This window comes from Delphinapterus leucas, chromosome 12 (genome assembly GCF_059928025.1).
Source record: "Delphinapterus leucas isolate spDelLeu-1000000601 "Yukka" chromosome 12, BTC_Dleu_Yukka2, whole genome shotgun sequence".
In the NCBI taxonomy this organism is placed as follows: Eukaryota; Metazoa; Chordata; class Mammalia; order Artiodactyla; family Monodontidae; genus Delphinapterus; species Delphinapterus leucas.
Genome location: NC_143140.1, coordinates 36,581,707 through 36,600,631, shown reverse-complemented (window position 1 = coordinate 36,600,631; position 18,925 = coordinate 36,581,707). Strand labels below are relative to the sequence as shown.

The 18,925-nt window shown below is 34.4% G+C and overlaps 1 protein-coding gene across 4 annotated transcripts in view; it reads left to right on the top strand.

Moving 5' to 3' along the window:
- The window catches only part of MMS22L (MMS22 like, DNA repair protein), a 169,997-nt gene that overhangs the window by 23,042 nt on the left and 128,030 nt on the right, over positions 1-18,925 (top strand). For 3 of the 4 annotated variants that reach the window (XM_089921878.1, XM_089921877.1, XM_089921879.1), the window contains 3 exons: positions 124-254; positions 1,718-1,831; positions 10,586-10,762. In XM_089921878.1, coding sequence (XP_089778004.1) covers positions 124-254; positions 1,718-1,831; positions 10,586-10,762 — 422 coding nt within the window. Of the gene's footprint in view, positions 1-123; positions 255-1,717; positions 1,832-10,585; positions 10,763-18,925 lie in introns of those variants that run through there. The other variant, XM_089921880.1, reaches the window with a different exon arrangement.

Below are 18,925 nucleotides of genomic sequence, written 5' to 3'. Positions count from 1 at the left end.
TGCTTTTAACTGTTATTTTGCAGTTTTGTTATGTTAATTTAAAGGTGTACAGTCACTTTCCTCCTTCTGAATTACTAAAATCTACTGTAGTTTTAAACAGAATTTATCTTATTCCGTTTTTAGAACAAGTTATATATAGTCATCAGTTTATGAATCTGGCAGGTGACAATTTAACCAATGTCAGCCTATTTGAAGAGCATTGTGAAAATCTTCTTTGTGATTTAATTAGCCTGTCCCTCAACAGGTATGATAAGGTAATGTTTTAAGAGTTCATTTGCACTTTTGGTATTTAACGGCAATAGTCAGTACTTAATGCATGTGGTTTGACCCATAAGAATCTAAAATGGCTTACTTGTTAATTCTTCTAATTTTATATTTATTTTTATTTGGGAGGTGGTTGGGAAAAGAATTTGAGGTAAACATTTAAAACAGGCTGGAATTAGTGTTTTAGAGCTGTTTTAAAAAAAATAGCCTTTTCCATTTGTCAAAAATAAATAAAAACAGAATGTTCATGATGATGATTGGAAATTTAATTTCTTTTCAAATAGATACCAGCCCTTTCATAATCTATTGTTTTGTTGTTATATAATAAAATAAATGAGTACTTAGCTAAAGTTAGTTGACATATTTAAAGAGAGGTTTTGTTTGGTTGTCTTCATAAAAGGTCTAGAATCATGGGGGAAATTACATGTTTTTACTAAATTGCTTATCATAGTGTTTAATGCAGACAGTGATTTGAAAGTGCTATGATATTCATTTATTTTCAAGCAATGGAAATTTGTTGACAGTAATCACTTATTTCAGGTTACAAGCATAAATGTTACCTATGGGAAATTGGGATTTATAATTTTTTAAAATTTAGATTGTGTTTTATGTATTTATTATTAATATTGTTTAAATCTAGTCTATGTATTTACAACTAATATAATTAGTAGATTGACCAGATATGATATAGTAATGTCTTTAGTGTTTTTTTTTTTTACTGTGTATTATGTTAGAAAAGTGTCTGTAGTATGTGAAATAATGAACACATTATGAATTTCAGAAGTCTGGCTATACTTACAGTGCATATTCTCTGTATTATTTGGGGCCATTGAGGGTATATTTGTTACAAAAATGGTAAAGTTGCCTAACCTTTATAAATTCCTAATAATTGTACTTGTTCTTACAAAAAAATTTAGTCTGCATTACAGAGAATCAAAATTTATTTTCTAATCATTTTCTTAGAAGTCTTTTTATTTGGCTGATAGATTAGATCAAGGTTTAGAAACCATGGCCCTGCAGCCAAATCTAGCACACCACCTGTTTTTATACATAAAATTTTACTGGAACACAGTCCCATCCTTTTTATCCATTACCTGTGACTGATGTTGTAGAACAATGGCAGAGTTGAATAGTTGTTACAAAGACTATTTCACTATTAAAGCCTCAATTATTTACTATCTAGCCCTTTACAGAACAACTTTGCTGACCATTGGGCTAGATGATTAAAGCAGAGGTTTTTTTTAAGTTGAAAATAAAATTCATTGTGTACTTTTGTTTTTTAAATGGAAATTTATTTTAAAAGTTAATGAAATGGTATGTTTTTTTATAAACAATTTTATGTAATTGAGCATAAATTTTAAGTCTAAATCATTCTTTTAAAACATTTGGGGAGATATGTGGCATGTAAAGTTCTGCTGTCTTATAAGTTACTCTTTTTGGGTCTTTCCTGCAGGTTAGGCCTTCTGAAGCATTAATGAGTCACCATTGCCCCTGTCCATGCATTAAAGAATTATGGGTTCTACTCATTCATCTCCTCAACCACAGGAGTAAATGGTCTCTCTCAGAAGTAAGTTATAAAATTGGTGTTAGTTATTGGTACTAGCTCTTACATTGAATTCATGCAGTGGTTTTGTCAAAGAAAAATCTTACGAAGTCTTTCTTTATAATAAGACAACAACCACCACCAAACAGAGCATTAACTGAATACTAAATACCTACTATTTTTTTAACCCTAAATTGGTAATATGAAACATCTAGGGGAAGTACAAGATTTGACTCTTTTATTTTCTCAAGTTCTTTTTTTTTTTCTCTCAAGAATCTTTTAGACCATACTTAAAAACTCTCTAGTAATCAGGAAATATTTTAGTTAGGAAATGAGGTAGATTTAGATTTGTGGAGAAATAAAGCACAGGTTTTTATTAATCCATTTTACAGTATCTTATTTCAAGGAGAGAGAAAGATAAACACAAAGGGGAAGGTGGGAAATTTTACTTCACCTCATTTTGAATCAAGTCTTCAGAATGGGGCTTTTATTTTATTTCAAGTGTTCTGGATTAGTAGAAAAAGAGAAATATTCATATGCAGAAGTAAATACAAATAATTCACTGTGAAATGATACTTAAAATGGTTTATATGTTCTTATCCAGTTAGGAGTTTAAAATAATTTCTTCCTATATACATTTTCAAGAATTTATCCATAAATTAAAAAAACTTCTCTGTAGCTCTTCAAGTCGAAAGCTCAATTCTAATATTTTAAAAATTTCTTTAAAGACACTACAAATTCAGGGAAATGTAAATGGATAGAACAATGAGTTACCACTCCTATTAGAATGACCAAAATTGGGAACACTGACAACTCTAAATGCTGATGAGAATGTGGAGCAACAGGAACTCTCATTCATTGCTGGTGGGAATGCAGAATGGTACAGCCACTTTGGAAGACATTTTGCTTGTTTCTTACAAAACTAAACATAGTTTTAGCATATGGATCCAGCAATTGTGCTTCTTGGTATTTACCCAGTGAAAACTCATGTCAACACAAAAACCTGCACATGCATGTTTATAGCAGCTTTATTCATAATTGCCAAAACTTGGAAGCAACCAAGATATCCTTCAGTAGGTAAATGGATAAACTGTGGTATATCCAGACAATGAAATATTATTCATCACTAAAAAAAATGAGCTATCAAGCCATAAAAAGACATGGAGGAACCTTAAATGCATATAACCAAGTGAAAGAAACCAATCTAAAAGGCTACACACTGTATGATTCCAACTATATGACATTCTGTGAAAGCTAAAGCTATGAAAACAGTAAAAAGATTAGTGGTTTCTGAGGGTGGGCAGAACACAGGGCACTTTTAGGACAGTGAAAATTATCTGTATAATTTTAATAATAACTTTTTGGAGGTTTATAGTACTGTATTTATTTTGAGTTATTTTAGTAGTAAATTCACTAGGTATAAGTAAAATAAAGTAAATTTACTATGTATAAATTTAACACATTTTTACTTATTGAGTAAGAAAGTTGTTTTTCCGTGACATTTTGGTTTGTCAGTAGCATTAAGCTTTCCACAATGAGACTTAAATATTACACAGTCTCAGCAATATTTTCCTTTGATTATTTTCCAGGATATTTTCTTTCATTTATGTGGTAAACAGATTTTCCATTTTCTGCAGTTTATCTTTAAGAATTTTATATTTTTTAGAATTGTTCTTATTTTATAAATTTTAGACTTGAAAGTGTAAACTACATAGAATTAATTAAGGCATGTTCATACTTGTTGCCCTGAGTCTTTTTCTAGATTTTAAGCAGAAAAGTAGACATAATTTAAAATACTATATTATAGAAATTTGCATAGTAATATGTATTGTTTAACCTAAATGACTGTTATGCTTTTCATTTTATGTAGTAACCAGAATTATTTGTCTTAAAATAATGGAAATCATAGGTCATTTCATTTTTTAAAATACAACTAAAATATATTATTCACAGATTTTGAAAGCTATTTTATTTTGAAAGTTAAATTAGAAGTTTCCATTCCTGACAGTAAGACAGTTTGACCTTTCTGCTAAAAAAATAATTAATCTAATCATGCTGCATATCATATAATAAGCATTTTAGATGTGTCAGTGAACTTGTTGAAAGTAAGAAGTATTGAGGCCAGATACTAAATGTAGGTAGGAATTCAGGTCAGCTGAACCTTGAAGCTTAGAGGCAGTTGCTGAATTATGTAAACTTGGAAAATTAGCTTTCATATATTATAAGGTCCAAGAATAGAAGACAAAGCTCAGAATCAACTCAAGTTGGTAACCTACTATACACCAACTACTCATAAATCTGGGACCCCAAAAGAATGAACTAGAAACTCAACTAAATTTGTAAGGAAAATTGCCTGTCTTTAACTGTGTTTCTTTGCAGTTTAAAATAGCTTCAGTGTATTTATCGTAAGCCAGCACTCATACAGTTTTATAGCCTGAGTTCATGTTGCTTAGGTTGTACTAAAAATTTCAAGCCAGTGACTTCTAAGTAGCCTTGGACAATGGGTGGACGCTTAAACCCACATCTTCTCGTGTAACCTCCCCCAAAATATAAAATAGCAAGAACAAATAAAACTGCACAGAAAACATGTTGATAGCATACCTGCAAGATAAGAATGTTCAAAGCTGTAAATTAAAAGTAAAAGCTACCAAAGCACTACCACACCTTTCTGTTAAGCAAGGGCAGGCAGTCTGAGAAAAACTGCTCTGAGGAGAGAGGAACAGAGAGTTAGCAGCAGCCATAAAATTGGTCTAAAACCATTTCAAGAATGTGAAAAATACTGGAAAGGTTTTTTGTAGATCAGAAGAATAGGAACATAAAAGTGTGTGCAAAACATGAGGCAGTCTTTGAAGGTAGAGCTTCTGGAGAATAAAAAGGCAAAAAGGGAGTGGTTCCCCCTTGGTGATTAGGTGGTGAAGGGGATAGGAAGTAAAAGCATAGAACAATGTCTCTTGTAAAATAAAAAAAAATTTAAAAATCAAAGGATTCATACCTACTCTCACACCACCACCACCACCAAAAAAAAAAGAAATCTAGTAAAGAAATGGGACTTTGGTACATTGACAAAAGAGGGCTTCACTGAACTAGGAATCTTTTGGAGTAGTCCAAACCTGCAAAATGAAAAGAAGGAAACTAAACAAGTCTTTATAAAGTTACTACAAGGAAACAGAATTGATTTGATATACTTTAGTTGAGGATACCCTCTTCCCCAGAAACAACTATAATGCAGAAGAAAATCCTAAGACAATACTCCAGACTGAATTAAGGAGATAAGCATTTGGGGCTATAAAAACAAAAACAAAAAAACACCTTGAATAAGATATTCAGATTTTAAAACAGAAAGACCAAAAGCTAGGAATTAATGAAAAGAATAAACTGAAGGCAGGAGAGAAATGGAAGAAAACATCATTATAAAATTGACTGAATTACAAAGTGCCCAAGGAGAATAGACTCAAATGAAAATTTAATAAGGGGCATGGAAGAAAGGCAGGAAAATAACCAAGAGATTAAAAATGAGATAAAGAAAGGAATATAAATGGTTAGAGAGAAAATGGTTGAAATGGGAGATAAGCAAAGCAGAAATAACCATATGTATAAATGGAGTCCCCTAAAAAAAACAAAACAATGGGATATAGCTAACACTCAAAATTATTATCCAAGAAAATATTCCAGAAGTAAAAGAAGACCCACATCTACATATTGAAACGGCCTGCTTGATAAGTGGAAAGATTAATTCCAAATAATCCATCCTGAGACATATTGTAAAACTATTTGACTTCAGACATATAGGAAATATCTTCCAGTCCTGAAGGAAATCTTCATATCCTCTAGGCAAAAAGGCTAAATTACTTAGAAAAGCTAAATAAGTTGACCTGCACTAGACTTCTTAAAAAAAACATAAAACAAGGCAACAGTAGAGCATTTAAAAAGACTCAAAAACCCTTCCTCCTTGTGAGGACACAGCAGACGTCTGTGACCTGGAAGAGGGCCATGATGTGACCATGCTGGCACCCTGATCTCGGACTTCCAGCCCAAGCATTGAATGAAATACCAGTATGGCACAATAGAACAAGCCCTCAGTTTAAAGAAAAGCGATGTAGGGACTTCCCTGGTGGCGCAGTGGTTAAGAATCTGCCTGCCAATGCAGGGGACACGGGTTCAAGCCCTGGTCTGGGAAGATCCCACATGCTGTGGAGCAACCAAGTCCGTGTGCCGCAACTACTGAGCCTGTGCTCTAGAGCCCGTGAGCCATAACTGTTGGGTCCACGTGTCTAGAGCCCGTGCTCCACAACAAGAGAAGCCACCACAATGAGAAGCCTGCGCACCGCAGCAAAGAGTAGCCCCCACTCGCTGCAGCTAGAGAAAGCCCACATGCACAGAAATGAAGACCCAACGCAGCCAAAAATAAATAAATAAATAAATTTATAAAAAGAAGAAAAGAAAAGCGATTTAGTCCCATCTTTTGCTCTGTGGAGGTTATATGGGCTCTAACTATGACATACTCCCTTAATAGAATCTCAAGACCAAGAAAAAATTAACCAAACAAAAAGGAATCAAAACAAAAAATTCCTTCTAAAGCAACAAAGAAGCAAATTAAAAATTACTCTTTGTACTATCAGACAGGCAATGGCTTTGGGGACCAAGATGGATGTGGATAAGCAGAGAAAGAAAAACTGAAAAAGCAATTGAAAGATTCAGGAGGAACAGGGAAGCTTTTCTCTTTCATTCACTCAGGAGTTAATGATATTGCAGGAGATGTGATCATTCCCCTGAATGCTGACAGCGGGCTAAGCTCTATATAGAACCTATTCTTAGGAGCTTTCCAGACTGCTGAAAGCAGAGATTTTTTTTTTCTGTCTTGTACATGATTTTAAAAATTTATGATGTGTCAGTGCTGATTTCTGTAATGCACTGTTTATTTTTTTAAAAGAACAAATTATGTGTGTGCATACATATACGTGTGCGCACACAAGCTTACATTCTTCCAAAAAGAAGTATTTAATTCCTTCTCTCTACCGCCTACCCTCCGTCCTATTCTTTGGAATGAGGGAGGGGAAGACTGAATGGGATTTCGAGTCTTCCCACCGAGAAAGGGACATTTTCTGGAACCAAGTCAGTGTTCAAAGGACTAATGCTCTAAGGAAATTGTCCAAAGGGGAGCAGCAGTTCAGGGTTATTAAGTTATTTTCAAATGTTGTCTGGACTGCTGCTGCTGACCTTTGTGGAGGCAACAAGGTGCTGCTTCCCAGGGGGACAGGATAGGAAGCAAGTAGAGAAACCTAGGAGAGGATCAGGAATGTTTGGGAATTCACACGTAGCCCAAATTATGTGGGAACTCCAAGAATGAAAATAAACTAATATGATTAAGGGCATATTTTTATCCCAGAAAATATTCTAAAATGTAGCTAATACTGGCTATATCTGTATGAGTGCGTTCTTAAAAACTCAACACTCAGTACCTAGTAGATGTCATTTAGACTTAAAGTTCAGGGAAGAAAAGGAAAACTAATGAGTATTTCTTGAGTGATATGTGTGAGTGGACATATATACCTTTTCTACCTTATTTACTAGGTGGATATCTGAGTAGCAATGAGAAAATTTCAGCTATGTCTTGGTTTTGAAATGACCATTCTCCAGTGAAAAGAGAATGGTAAAATGACTGATTCTAGGTGGGAGCATGCAAAATAAAAAAAGAGTCTGGAACCTTTTGTACCAGAAACTAACGAGGTGCTGAAAAAATGATGAGGACTTGTCAAAAGGACACAAGGGCCAACATGAAGATCTCCCACACACCAAATCTGGGAATTTGAGCAAAAAAATAAATGATAGCAAAGGACTGTAATCTGTACAGTAAGGATTTGTGAGTCTTTAGTGATATAAATAAACGGAGAGAAGGCAAGCTCTTCCTAGTAAATGTAGAAGTAATATGGAATTTGAAAATACCACTTGACAACCCTCATAGTAATTGTTTCAGGCAAGAATCCTCAATGGCTGTCAAAAATATGATGAAAAGCACAATATTTACATAGCTTGATAAGTATCTCTGCACAGTATTTGTCTGTTACAAAGGGAGCAGTAACTTTGCAGTGCAGAATATCTAGCAGATACCACCTTAACCAAGATATCAAAGTTAACCAATAATAAAACAAGTTGAAATTATGTACTTTCAATGTGATGCATTGAAAGAACAAAGATTTTTTTTGATATTCCTGCCAAAAATGCATCGTGTGAATCTAATCATGAAGAAATACTAGTCAAACCTAAATAGCTGGCCTACTCAAGAACATCAGGGTCAGTCATGAAAGATAATCTGAACAACTGTTACAGATCAAAGAAAACTGAAGAAACATGGTAGATAAATGCAGCATGTGAGACTAGAGAGAATATCTGATATACTTCTATGTATATTTCCAAGGGAGAGGAAGTAGAAAGTGGAACAGAAAAAATATGTGAAGAGAAAATGACTTAAAATCTTCTGATGTTAATGAAAGCTATCATATTAAAAAGCCCAATGAATTCCATCTAGGGCAAATAAAAAGAAAAACACACCATGATACATCATAGTGAAACTGCAGAACATTGGAGACAAAGAGAAGAGATTAAAAGCATTCACACAGAAAAATGCTACTTTCAAAAGAATGATAATTAGACTGTAAGCTGATTTCTCAACAGCAGTGGAGGCCAGTGGGAAATCTTCATTGTATTAAAACAAGGTAATTTTCAATAAGAAATTCTTCATCCAGCAAAATCTTTCAAGGCTGGGGTGAAACAATTTTCAATGAAGCAAAATTGAAGGGAATCCTGAAAGATAAGTTTTAGGCAGAAGAAGGAATAAAGTAAGTGGTAAATGTTCTGTATAAATCAATAATATAATCTAATGGGATTAAAAATTAAAATACATAGTAATACTGGCTTATAAATTGGGTAGGGCATAAATGAGTTAGAGTATTTTAAAGTCCTTGTTTTGTCTGAGAGAATCGAAAGATATATATTAACTTACCAAGATATTTGAATGTATGCTGTTGTTTCTAAGGTACCACTAAAAGAAGAGAGAGTAGGTTATTTAACTTACAAGCTAATAAAGGGGAAAATAGTGAAGTAGTCATCCCAAAAGAAGGCAAGAAGGAGGTATAGGTGGAAAAAAGAGACGTATAAATAGAAGTACAGAATAAGATTGTCGGGCTTCCCTGGTGGCGCAGTGGTTGAGAGTCCGCCTGCCTATGCAGGGGACACGGGTTCATGCTCTGGTTGGAAGATCCCACATGCCGCAGAGCGGCTGGGCCCGTGAGCCATGGCCACTGAGCCTGCGCATCCAGAGCCTGTGGTCCGCAACGGAAGAGGCCACAACAGTGAGAGGCCCACGTACCGCAAAAAAAAAAAAAAAAAAAGATGGTACGTTTAAAACTAAATATATGAGTTACATTACATTAACTGCAAATGTACTAATTGCTCATTTAAAACATATACTGTCAGAACAGACTGTAAGCTGTAAGAGAGAATCTAAAACAAAATTCAGAAGGATTTGGAATTGATAGAAAAAAGATATAAGAAAGGTAATGTATTAAACTAATATTGGAGAAAATTAGACTTAAAACCAACGAAAGCATTAAGTCATTTCATGCTGATTAAAGGTCCAATTCACCAGGAAGATAAAATATATTTAAATTTTATGTGGCTAGTAATATGCTGTTAAATGTAGAAAATAAACACTGACAGAACTACAAAGAGAAGAAATACACATATGCCTAGAAATACTGAAATGCATTTCTAAATAACCCATAGGTGAAAGAAGATATAATGGAAATTATAAAATATCTTGAAGTAAATGATAACTAACATACTACTAATTAAAGCTTTGGGACTGCAGCTAAAGATATAATTAGTGGGAAATATATAACTTTAAATACAAATGTTAGAGGAAAAGAAGTTGAAAATTAATGAGCTAAGAATTCATTGTAAGAAGTTAGGGGAAAAAATTCCTGTATAGTAAACCCAAAGAAAATAAAAGGTAGTAAATAAGACTAACACAAATTTATGAAATTGAAAACAACAAAGATGATCAAAAGATTGAAAGATCAAAACAGCCAAAAGTTGGTTCTTCAAAAAAATTACTAAAATTGGCTAATCTTTCTTGAGATGATTACAAGTCAGTACTAGAAATGAAAATGGTAACATGCCTTCAAACTGCAAATATTAAAATATCTGATAATATCAAATGTTTATATAAAATGGACAAATACCTAGAAAAAAATCTTACTAAAACCCATCAAATGTTCAACAGTAGTAAATTAGTTAAATAGTTTATCTTATAGTCATATATTGGAATACTCTGATGAACTATGGCTATACTCACTAATATGGGTAAATCTCACAAATATAATATTGAGGAAAAGAAGTAAGTTACCAAAGAATAGAAGCAAGCTACGTAAGAATACAAACACATTAAAAAAAAAAAAAACAGGTGAAGCCAAACAATATGTGATTGAGGTGTGTATATCTATGTGGCAAATCTTTAAAAACTAGGGAATGATATATTATAGAAGTCAGAATAATTGTTACTCCTGGATGGGAGAAGATATGATTGTGGAAACTGTAGGAACTAGTCATTTTCTAATTTTTAACCTGGGTATTTTTATTATTCTCTAAGTTTTATATATGTGTTTTGTATTCTCTTTTGTGTCTATATTTCCTTACAAAAATGAAGGAAAAAAACCCAAATCACAGGTTATTGGATAAGTGTCTGAATTTAACTGAATCATAATACCTCTTTTTCTACAGTCATTTTGGAACTGGTTGAATAAACTACTTAAAACGCTCTTTGAAAAATCAAATGACCGAAGAAGACCTTCTGTGCCTGTAATCCAGCCCAGGGATCCATTGGGTTTTAGTTGGTGGATGATTGCTCATGTAGCATCATTTTATCAGTTTGATCGCCATGGAATACCAGATGAAATGGTAAGATTTTATTTTTTCAAACTTTCTTGTATTATCAATCAATATGTACTTTTTGTAGGCAAATTAGCAAGTGAGGAGAAACAATAAAAATCAGATTATAATCCTACAGAAATCAACTCAGCTTCTGAATCTAGAAGCTGTAAACCTTTCTGTAAACATCTTGAAAATGATAATCTTTGTTTTTATTGTTTGTTTAGGGAAAAGACTTGGGATCTAGTCCTGGCCTGCTACTAAGTAGTTTTGTGACTGTTAATAAATTACTTAAAACCTTTCTGGGCCTCTGTTCTCTCATCCAGAAATCATGGGACTGGATTGTTCTGTTCAGATTTCTTCTAGTTCTAAAATCTTTAAGATTGCCAAAGGGAAAGCCTACATCTCTAGAAATGAATTAGAGAAGATTTTTGTGAAGATATTTTAATCTGTTAAACAACGATGAAGTTACTTCATGTAAAAAGACAGAGATTTTAACTAGTATATTAATTTCCAGTTAGAAACATTTTTTCAGTGTTATTTTAAAATCCCTATGAAATAAAACCAGCTGGTAGGTGTATTTATCTGAAACCCTATTTGTATATAACTTCTTCCATGTTCAGAAGTAATACAGTATTATATTAATGCATCAGTTCCATAAAATAAGCATGTCTGTATTTTCAAAATTTGTCTTTTTTTTCCGGCAGTGGTTAACAAGCCTGGCTGATCAACAGGCCTATCTGTGAGTTTCTAAAAATTCAGATTTCTTGAATCTAGAGATCCTGTTTTAGTACTGTAATCTGGTCTGGAGTTTGGAAATTCTTATTTTTAAAAAGTCCTTTGGATCTCATACTCTTATCAGATATGGGAACCTTTGCTTTATGAAACATGTTCCTTGATGGACTTCACAGATTTTCCTCTTTACTGGACAGAGCCCAGACATCATCCGTGGAATCTGAGAGTCAGTTAGTATTGACATAGTGTCCTAGAAACGGAGAAAGGGCCTTAGAGGTCCTCTAAGTGATTCCCTAGTAATAAACGGTCCTTTAAGAGATCACAAGATATAGTTAGATAAGTCAGAAAGTGATCTGAGAAGTCCACACACAGCTCAGTATCGATGTATTTAAGCATTCTACCAATTCACTGAGAGAGATCAATAAGATCAATAGAATGAACTTCTCAGAAGGATCATATGTCCTTTGTTTATGCACATGAGTCCTTCCCATACTGATATATGGTAACTGATAAATGCCATTATTACTTTAGTATTCCTTTCATTGAGTATTATAATGGAGTTAATATGGTTATGTTTCACATCTTTTAGTTCTTAAAATACTAGAACAACAATGAAAGAGCTCAAAAAATTTATCTATAATTCAAAGGTCTTTACATAAGCATTTTTATTTCTTACCACCCAACCTTAATTCTTCCAAATACATATTTCTGCAGTGTAAATAAATAGGGTAATTAGGTAAGCACTTCTGAGTTCCTACTGAGTGGCCATCATAATAATAGGTGCCCGTGATAGGATATACATGAAATAGATTGTACTGCCTTTTGCTTCAAGGAATGTGCTTTCGTGTTATTAATGCTTGCTGGATCTGCCATTAACACTTATTTGAGTGAGTGGTACATTTCAATAGTGGTTGATATCAACCCCCACATGCTCCCAGTATGGTAGGTAATCTAGCCACGTTAATATATATCATTAGTATTACTATTGTAGTTTTGAATTGTATTGGTACAACCACCCTATGTTGCATTGCTGAAATCACTCTTCAGTTTCATAGAGGGAACTCCGTAGGACATTATTGCTTTTATTAGCTCTGGATCAAGATAGTGAAAGAATTCCCTGTATTTAAAATAGCTTAACCTTTGTCTTTTAATATTTGTCAGCAGTTCCTTTATGATTTTCTTTTGCCAAGATACATATTTTTTTTTCAATCTTAATTTTTAAAATTATATAGAAGGTTTTAAGAGGAAAGAGAGCCATGGTATTTGGGAAAAAAAACCTTTCATATGATAAAATAATAAAGATGTATAATGTGTGTGTGTATATGTAAAATAGACTTTGCCTTTATTCATGAGTCTTCAGAGAGTTTCAAACGTTTCTTGACTTCTTAATGTCTTTAAAAGAAAAACTTGAGGGCTTCCCTGGTGGCGCAGTGGTTAAGAGTCCGCCTGCCGTTGCAGGGGACATGGGTTCGTGCCCCGGTCTGGGGAGATCCCACATGCCGTGGAGTGGCTAGACTCGTGAGCCATGGCCACTGAGCCTGCGAGTCCGGAGCCTGTGCTCCACAACGGGAGAGGCCACAACAGTGAGAGGCCCACGTACTGCAAAAAAAAAACAAAAACAAAAACTTAAGTTCTCCAGTTAATGATAGTCTTCATTAGGGGTGATACCTTTAGCGTATTGCATTTGCAAAGTGTTTAATATCTCAGAGTGACTATTTGGTTTTTATCTCAATGAAGTGTTATGCAGTAGGCAAGAAGTTAATATTGTATCCATTTTACAGGTAAAGAAACTGAGGTACACAGTGGTTAAATATCACCCTATTTTTATCACTTAGATAAATTTGATATGAGAAACTTTCTGAGAACTTCCTCTCATGAATAGGTCTCTGGTAGCATAACCATGTGTACCAGTCTGCCAGGGACAGTCCCAGTTTATGCCCATTTTCTCCTCATCCCATCTGGTTAGTTTGTTCCCTTTTATTCTCAGAAGTGTCTCAATTTGGTTTATAAATCATATAATCATTTTAATCTATGAACATAAAGGTGTATTGACTCATTCTTTCAGAGAGATTATATAGGATTTTAATTTGTTTCTGAGATATACTTAGGTCAGAATTTTGAAAATTATCTGAATTCTTTTTTTCTCCTTATGATGTATTAGCATAGCCAGCTACCATATAGAAAATGATTATGCATTAAGCATGCTTTATTCCACTAAAGAGTAATCTGGTGTGAGAGGAGAAATAGTTAGTCATATGTTCTGCAGCAGAGAAATACTGCTAGTCTTGTGATAATCATAGAGATGTTTCAGTTTTTAAATGTGAACTGCTTTTGCCCTGAAGGTTAATGTGAAATCTTTATATTTTAAATAGGTTTGAGATATGGTTAATTTTTTTTAAGTTTTTGTAAATTGGATTTTTGCTGTATGTGGATTTAAATCACAGAAGTTGCCAATTCCTTAACACAGGCCTTTAAGGAAAATTTGGTATCTCACTTCTCATACTAGAGACTTTAGATTTTTATATATTTCTGTTTAATGCTTTTCTCCCAACCTAGATAAGAGTGTGTTAAACTCTTACAATCCCAGTCATCTATTTTGTTTCTATTTATTTTTTTAATTGAAATGTACAGTGTTTCAAGGGTATAGCAAAGTGATTCAGTTATATATATTCTTTTTCACATTCTTTTCCATTATAGTTTATTACAAGATATTGAATATAGTTCCCTGTGCTATACAGTAGGTCCTTGTTTATCTATTTTATGTATAGTAGTGTGTATCCATTAATCCCACAGTCCCAATTTATAATCTCCCCCTCTTTCCCCTTTGGTAACCATAAGTTCGTTTTCTGTGTCTGTAAGTCTATTTCTGTTTTGTAAATAAGTTCATTGTATTTTTTTTTTAAGATTCCACATATAAGTGATATCATATAATATTTGTCTTTCTCTGACTTATAGGTCCATCCATATTGCTGGAAATGGCATTATTTCATTCTTTTTTTATGGCTGAGTAAAAATTCCATTGTGTGTGTGTATACATATATATACATATACACATACACACACAGCACATCTTTATCCATTCATCTGTTGATGGACATTTAGGTTGCTTCCATGTCTTGGCTATTGTAGGTACTGCTGCACTGAACATTGGGGTGCATGTATCTGGAGTGTGATTGCTGGATCATATGGTAGTTCTATTTTTAGTTTTTTAAGGATCCTCCATACTGTTCTCCATAGTGGCTGCACCAATTTACATTCCCACCAAGAGTGTAGGAGGGTTCTCTTTTCTGCATACCCTCTCCAGTGTTTATTATTTGTAGACTTTTTGATGATGGCAATTCTGACTGGTGTGAGGTGATACCTCATTATAGTTTTGGTTTGTATTTCTCTAATAATTAGTGATGTTGAACATCTTTTCATGTGTCTGATGGCCATCTGTATGTCTTCTTTGAAGAAATGCCTACATAGGTCGTCTGCCCAATTTTTGATTGGGTTGTTTGGTTTTTTGATATTGAGTTGTTGGTATATTTTGGAAATTAATCCCTTTTTTATAGCATCATTTGCAAATATTTTCTCCCATTCTGTAGGTTGTCTTCATTTTGTTTATGGTTTCCTTTGCTGTGCAAAAGCTTTTAAGTTTAATTAGGTTCCATTTGTTTATTTTTGCTTTTGTTTCCATTACTCTAGGAGACGGATCCAAAAAAATATTGCTGTGATTTATGTTAAAGAGTGTTCCTCCTATGTTTTCCTCTAGGAGTTTTGTAGTGTCTGGTCTTACATTTAGGTCTTTAATCCATTTTGAGTTTATTTTTGTATATGGTGTTAGAGAATGTTCTAGTTTCATTCTTTTACATGTAGCTGCCCAGTTTTCCCAGCACCACTTGTTGAAGAGACTATCTTTTCTTCATTGTATATTCTGGCTTCCTTTGTCTTAGTTTAATTGACCATAAGTGTGTGGGTTTATTTCTGGGCCGTCTATCCTGTTCCACTGAACTATGTGTCTGTTTCTGTGCCAGTACCATACTGTTCTGATTACTGTAGCTATGTAATATAGTCTAAAGTCAGGGAGCATGATTCCTCTGGCTCCATTCTTCTATCTCAAGATTGTTTTGGCTATTCAGGGTCTTTTGTGTTTCCATACAAATTAAAAAACTTTCTGTTCCAGTTCTGTGAAAAATGCTATTGGTAATTTGATAAGGATTGCACTGAATCTGTAGATTGCTTTGGGTAGTATGGTCCTTTAAACTATTGATTTCTTCCAATCCAAAAACACCATATATCTTTCCATCTGTTTCTGTCATCTTCAGTTTCTTCTATCAACATCTTATAGTTTTCGGAGTACAGGTCTTTTGCCCCCTTAGGTGGGTTTATTCCTAATTATTTTATTTCTTTTGATACAATGGTAAGTGGGGTTGTTCCCTTAATTTCTCTTTATGATTTTTCATTGTTAGTGTGTACAAATGCAACAGATCTCCGTATATTAATATCTTGCAACTTTACCAAATTCATTGATGAGCTCTAGTAGTTTTGTGGTAACGTCTTTAGGATTTTTTATGTATAGTATCATGTCATCTGCAAACAGTGCCAGTTTTACTTCTTCTTTTCCAGTTTGGACTCCCTTTATTTATTTTTCTTTTCTGATTGCTGTGGCTAGGACTTCCAAAACTATGTTGAATAAAAGTAGTGAGAGTGGCCATCCTTGTTTGTTCCTGATGAGAGTGTGTTAGCCTCTTACAATCCCAGACATCTATTTTAAAAGCAAATATAGTTTAAAGAGAAAAATTACTTTGGGACATTGCAGGGATCATTTTAACAGTGCTTTCCCTGCCCAGAACATAGTGCAGTCAGTGAGGCCAGCTGATGCATTTCTTTGAAATATCTGAAATGGTGACTAGATAAAAGGTGTGAAATACAACCTTAAAATGAGAGTTGCTCCAGGTTACCTAGTCAGCTGTAAGTAGAGAGTGGGGTGTCTATTTTATATTTCCGGTGGAAATACCACCTGTGCTGAAGCTTAAGTGAGTGTCTTCATTTTAATAGTGGGATAAGAAATATAAAACATAGCCCCAAATTGATGACTGTTACCTCCTTTCTATACTACAACTTAGTATACAGAAAAAAAAAAAAAAATACCGTAGCTGCTCAAAGTTAAGTTTCCCTGTGGAAGAAAAATATGTTACCCTTTTATACATATTTTCCCACTTAGACTTGATTTGGGCATGATATAGTTGCCATTCTTTCCTCTGGATTGTGCTTTATTTTTGTTTTAGATTATAACCACAGTACTATTAAATAGAGTTGAAATTCTCTGGCTGAGAATCATACTACTCCTCTCTGATTTGTGTGATTCAAATTGCTAGAATAACCAAAATATACTCATTAGCCCTATCAAATTATAAAACTAAATACATCAACCCTGTCATGCTTGTGATTATTTAGGACTAGTGGTGATGTTATCTTAATAAAGAATGATATAAAAGTGGATTGCTGGAAGCTGAGGGAAAATTTGTTAGAAAAAGAAACTCATTTATTGATAGCATGGTATAATGGAAGGAACACTGGCTTTGGAGCCAAACCTACTTGGATTTGAATTCATGCTCTGACTTCAGTGTACATGACATTTCTGAGACTTAATTGTGTTATCTATGAGTTGGGTACGATTTATTTTAGGAAGTAATAATGTAAAGACCCCAACACAATGTACACATAGTATTGCTAGAACAAAATGGTCTCCTTTTTGAGAGAGTTTTAGAGCACAGTCCTCAAGGCTACCTCATTTCTGATGCTAATTACAAGCTGGGGGATTCCCAGAGCCATGTAATTTATGTGGACTCACAGAACTCCCTGAAAGCTTTTATACTCACAGTTATGGTTTATTATGGGGAAAGGATATAGATTAAAATTAGCAAAGGGAAGAGTACCTAGTGCAGAGTCCAGGAAAATTAGCAAATGTGGAGCTTCTGTTGTCCTCTCCCCGTGGAGTTGAGACACCTTTGTCACCTGGCCTCTGTGTGACAGTATGCAGGGAGTATTTCCAACCGGGGAAGCTTGCCTGAACTGCAGTGGTCAGAGTTTTTATTGGAGCTCCATTACATAGGCATAATGGATTGCATCCACATGATGGTTGAGCTCAGTCTTCAGGTCAAATAATACAGGACCCAAAGCCCCCAGCCTAAGTTACATTGTTGATTTTCAGGTATAATTAGCTCTACTCTAAGACTGTGTGGGTGTGGCCACCCTCCACCCTCAGTTACATTGTTAGACAATAGTTATGACCCTAGGCCCAGGGGCAAACAAAGATACTCCTATCAGGCAAAACATTCGAAGGGACCCGGAGATTACCTCCCAGAAACCAAGGATAAAGTCCAGACCTCTTTGGGCAAGGCCATATTCTTTACTACATATTTTTTCCTTATAAATATTTTGCATTCACTTTATTTACATAAATGTATTTCAAAAAACCAATAATTCCTTTCTAAAAATAACTGTATCATTGTACTAGTTATCTATTGATGTGTAACAAAATTTGGCAGCTTAAAACAAACATTTTCTCACACAGTTCCTGAGGGTCTGGCATCCAGTAGGAGCCTAGGGGCTCCTGGCTCAGGATCTCATGAGGTTATAGTCAAGCTGTCACCTGGGTTCTCAGTCTCTGAAGACCTGACTGGGGCTGGAGGAATCACTTCTAGTCTCGCTCACCTTGGCAGGAGGCTTCAGTCACTCACCGTGTGGGCTTCTTCGATCCTGTTCATAGCATAGCTTTTCCCAGGAGTCAACGAGAGAGATTGTCATTAAGATGGACGCTTCAGTGACTTCTAATCTTGGAAGTGACATACTATCAGTCCTACTAGTATTGGTATTCTGTTGGTAACAGACCAAGTCTGGTAGAGTGTGGGAGGGGATTAAATAAGGGTATGAATACTAGCAGACAGGGGGATACTGGGCGCTGTCTTAGAGGCTGGCTACCACAGTCACTAGGCACTTTTATTAAGGAAATATTTATTTAGTGATTTTATGTAGTTAGCATCTTACATGAACATTATCCAGCCATTTAAAATCAAGAATATTGAACATGCTTTAACTTTGTATTGGTCATTGGAGTTCAACGAACAGCATAGTTGTTATAACACGGATAGAAGGGTAGATGAGGCTCTTTGCCTTTATTCTTTAAGGCCTGTGTCTTAGTTTTCTGAAGTCTTATGGTAACTTCTGCACCTTTTATTCTTATCTTGTCAGAAACTAGTTGTTACTTGCTGCTTCTTGGAGGTTCTTTCTTTGCTTCTCCTTTTGACCGATATCCACATATCCAAACCTTTAAGAACTGAGTATCAAATGAACTAGGTATCCTGTGAAAAGTTCCTCCAGGCTTTCCCTTTGGAAAAGTAGAATTGTTCTCAGTGCCTAGCCTTTGTGAAATATGTTGGCTTTGTGAAAGTTTTTTGGCTTTCTTCTTTATTA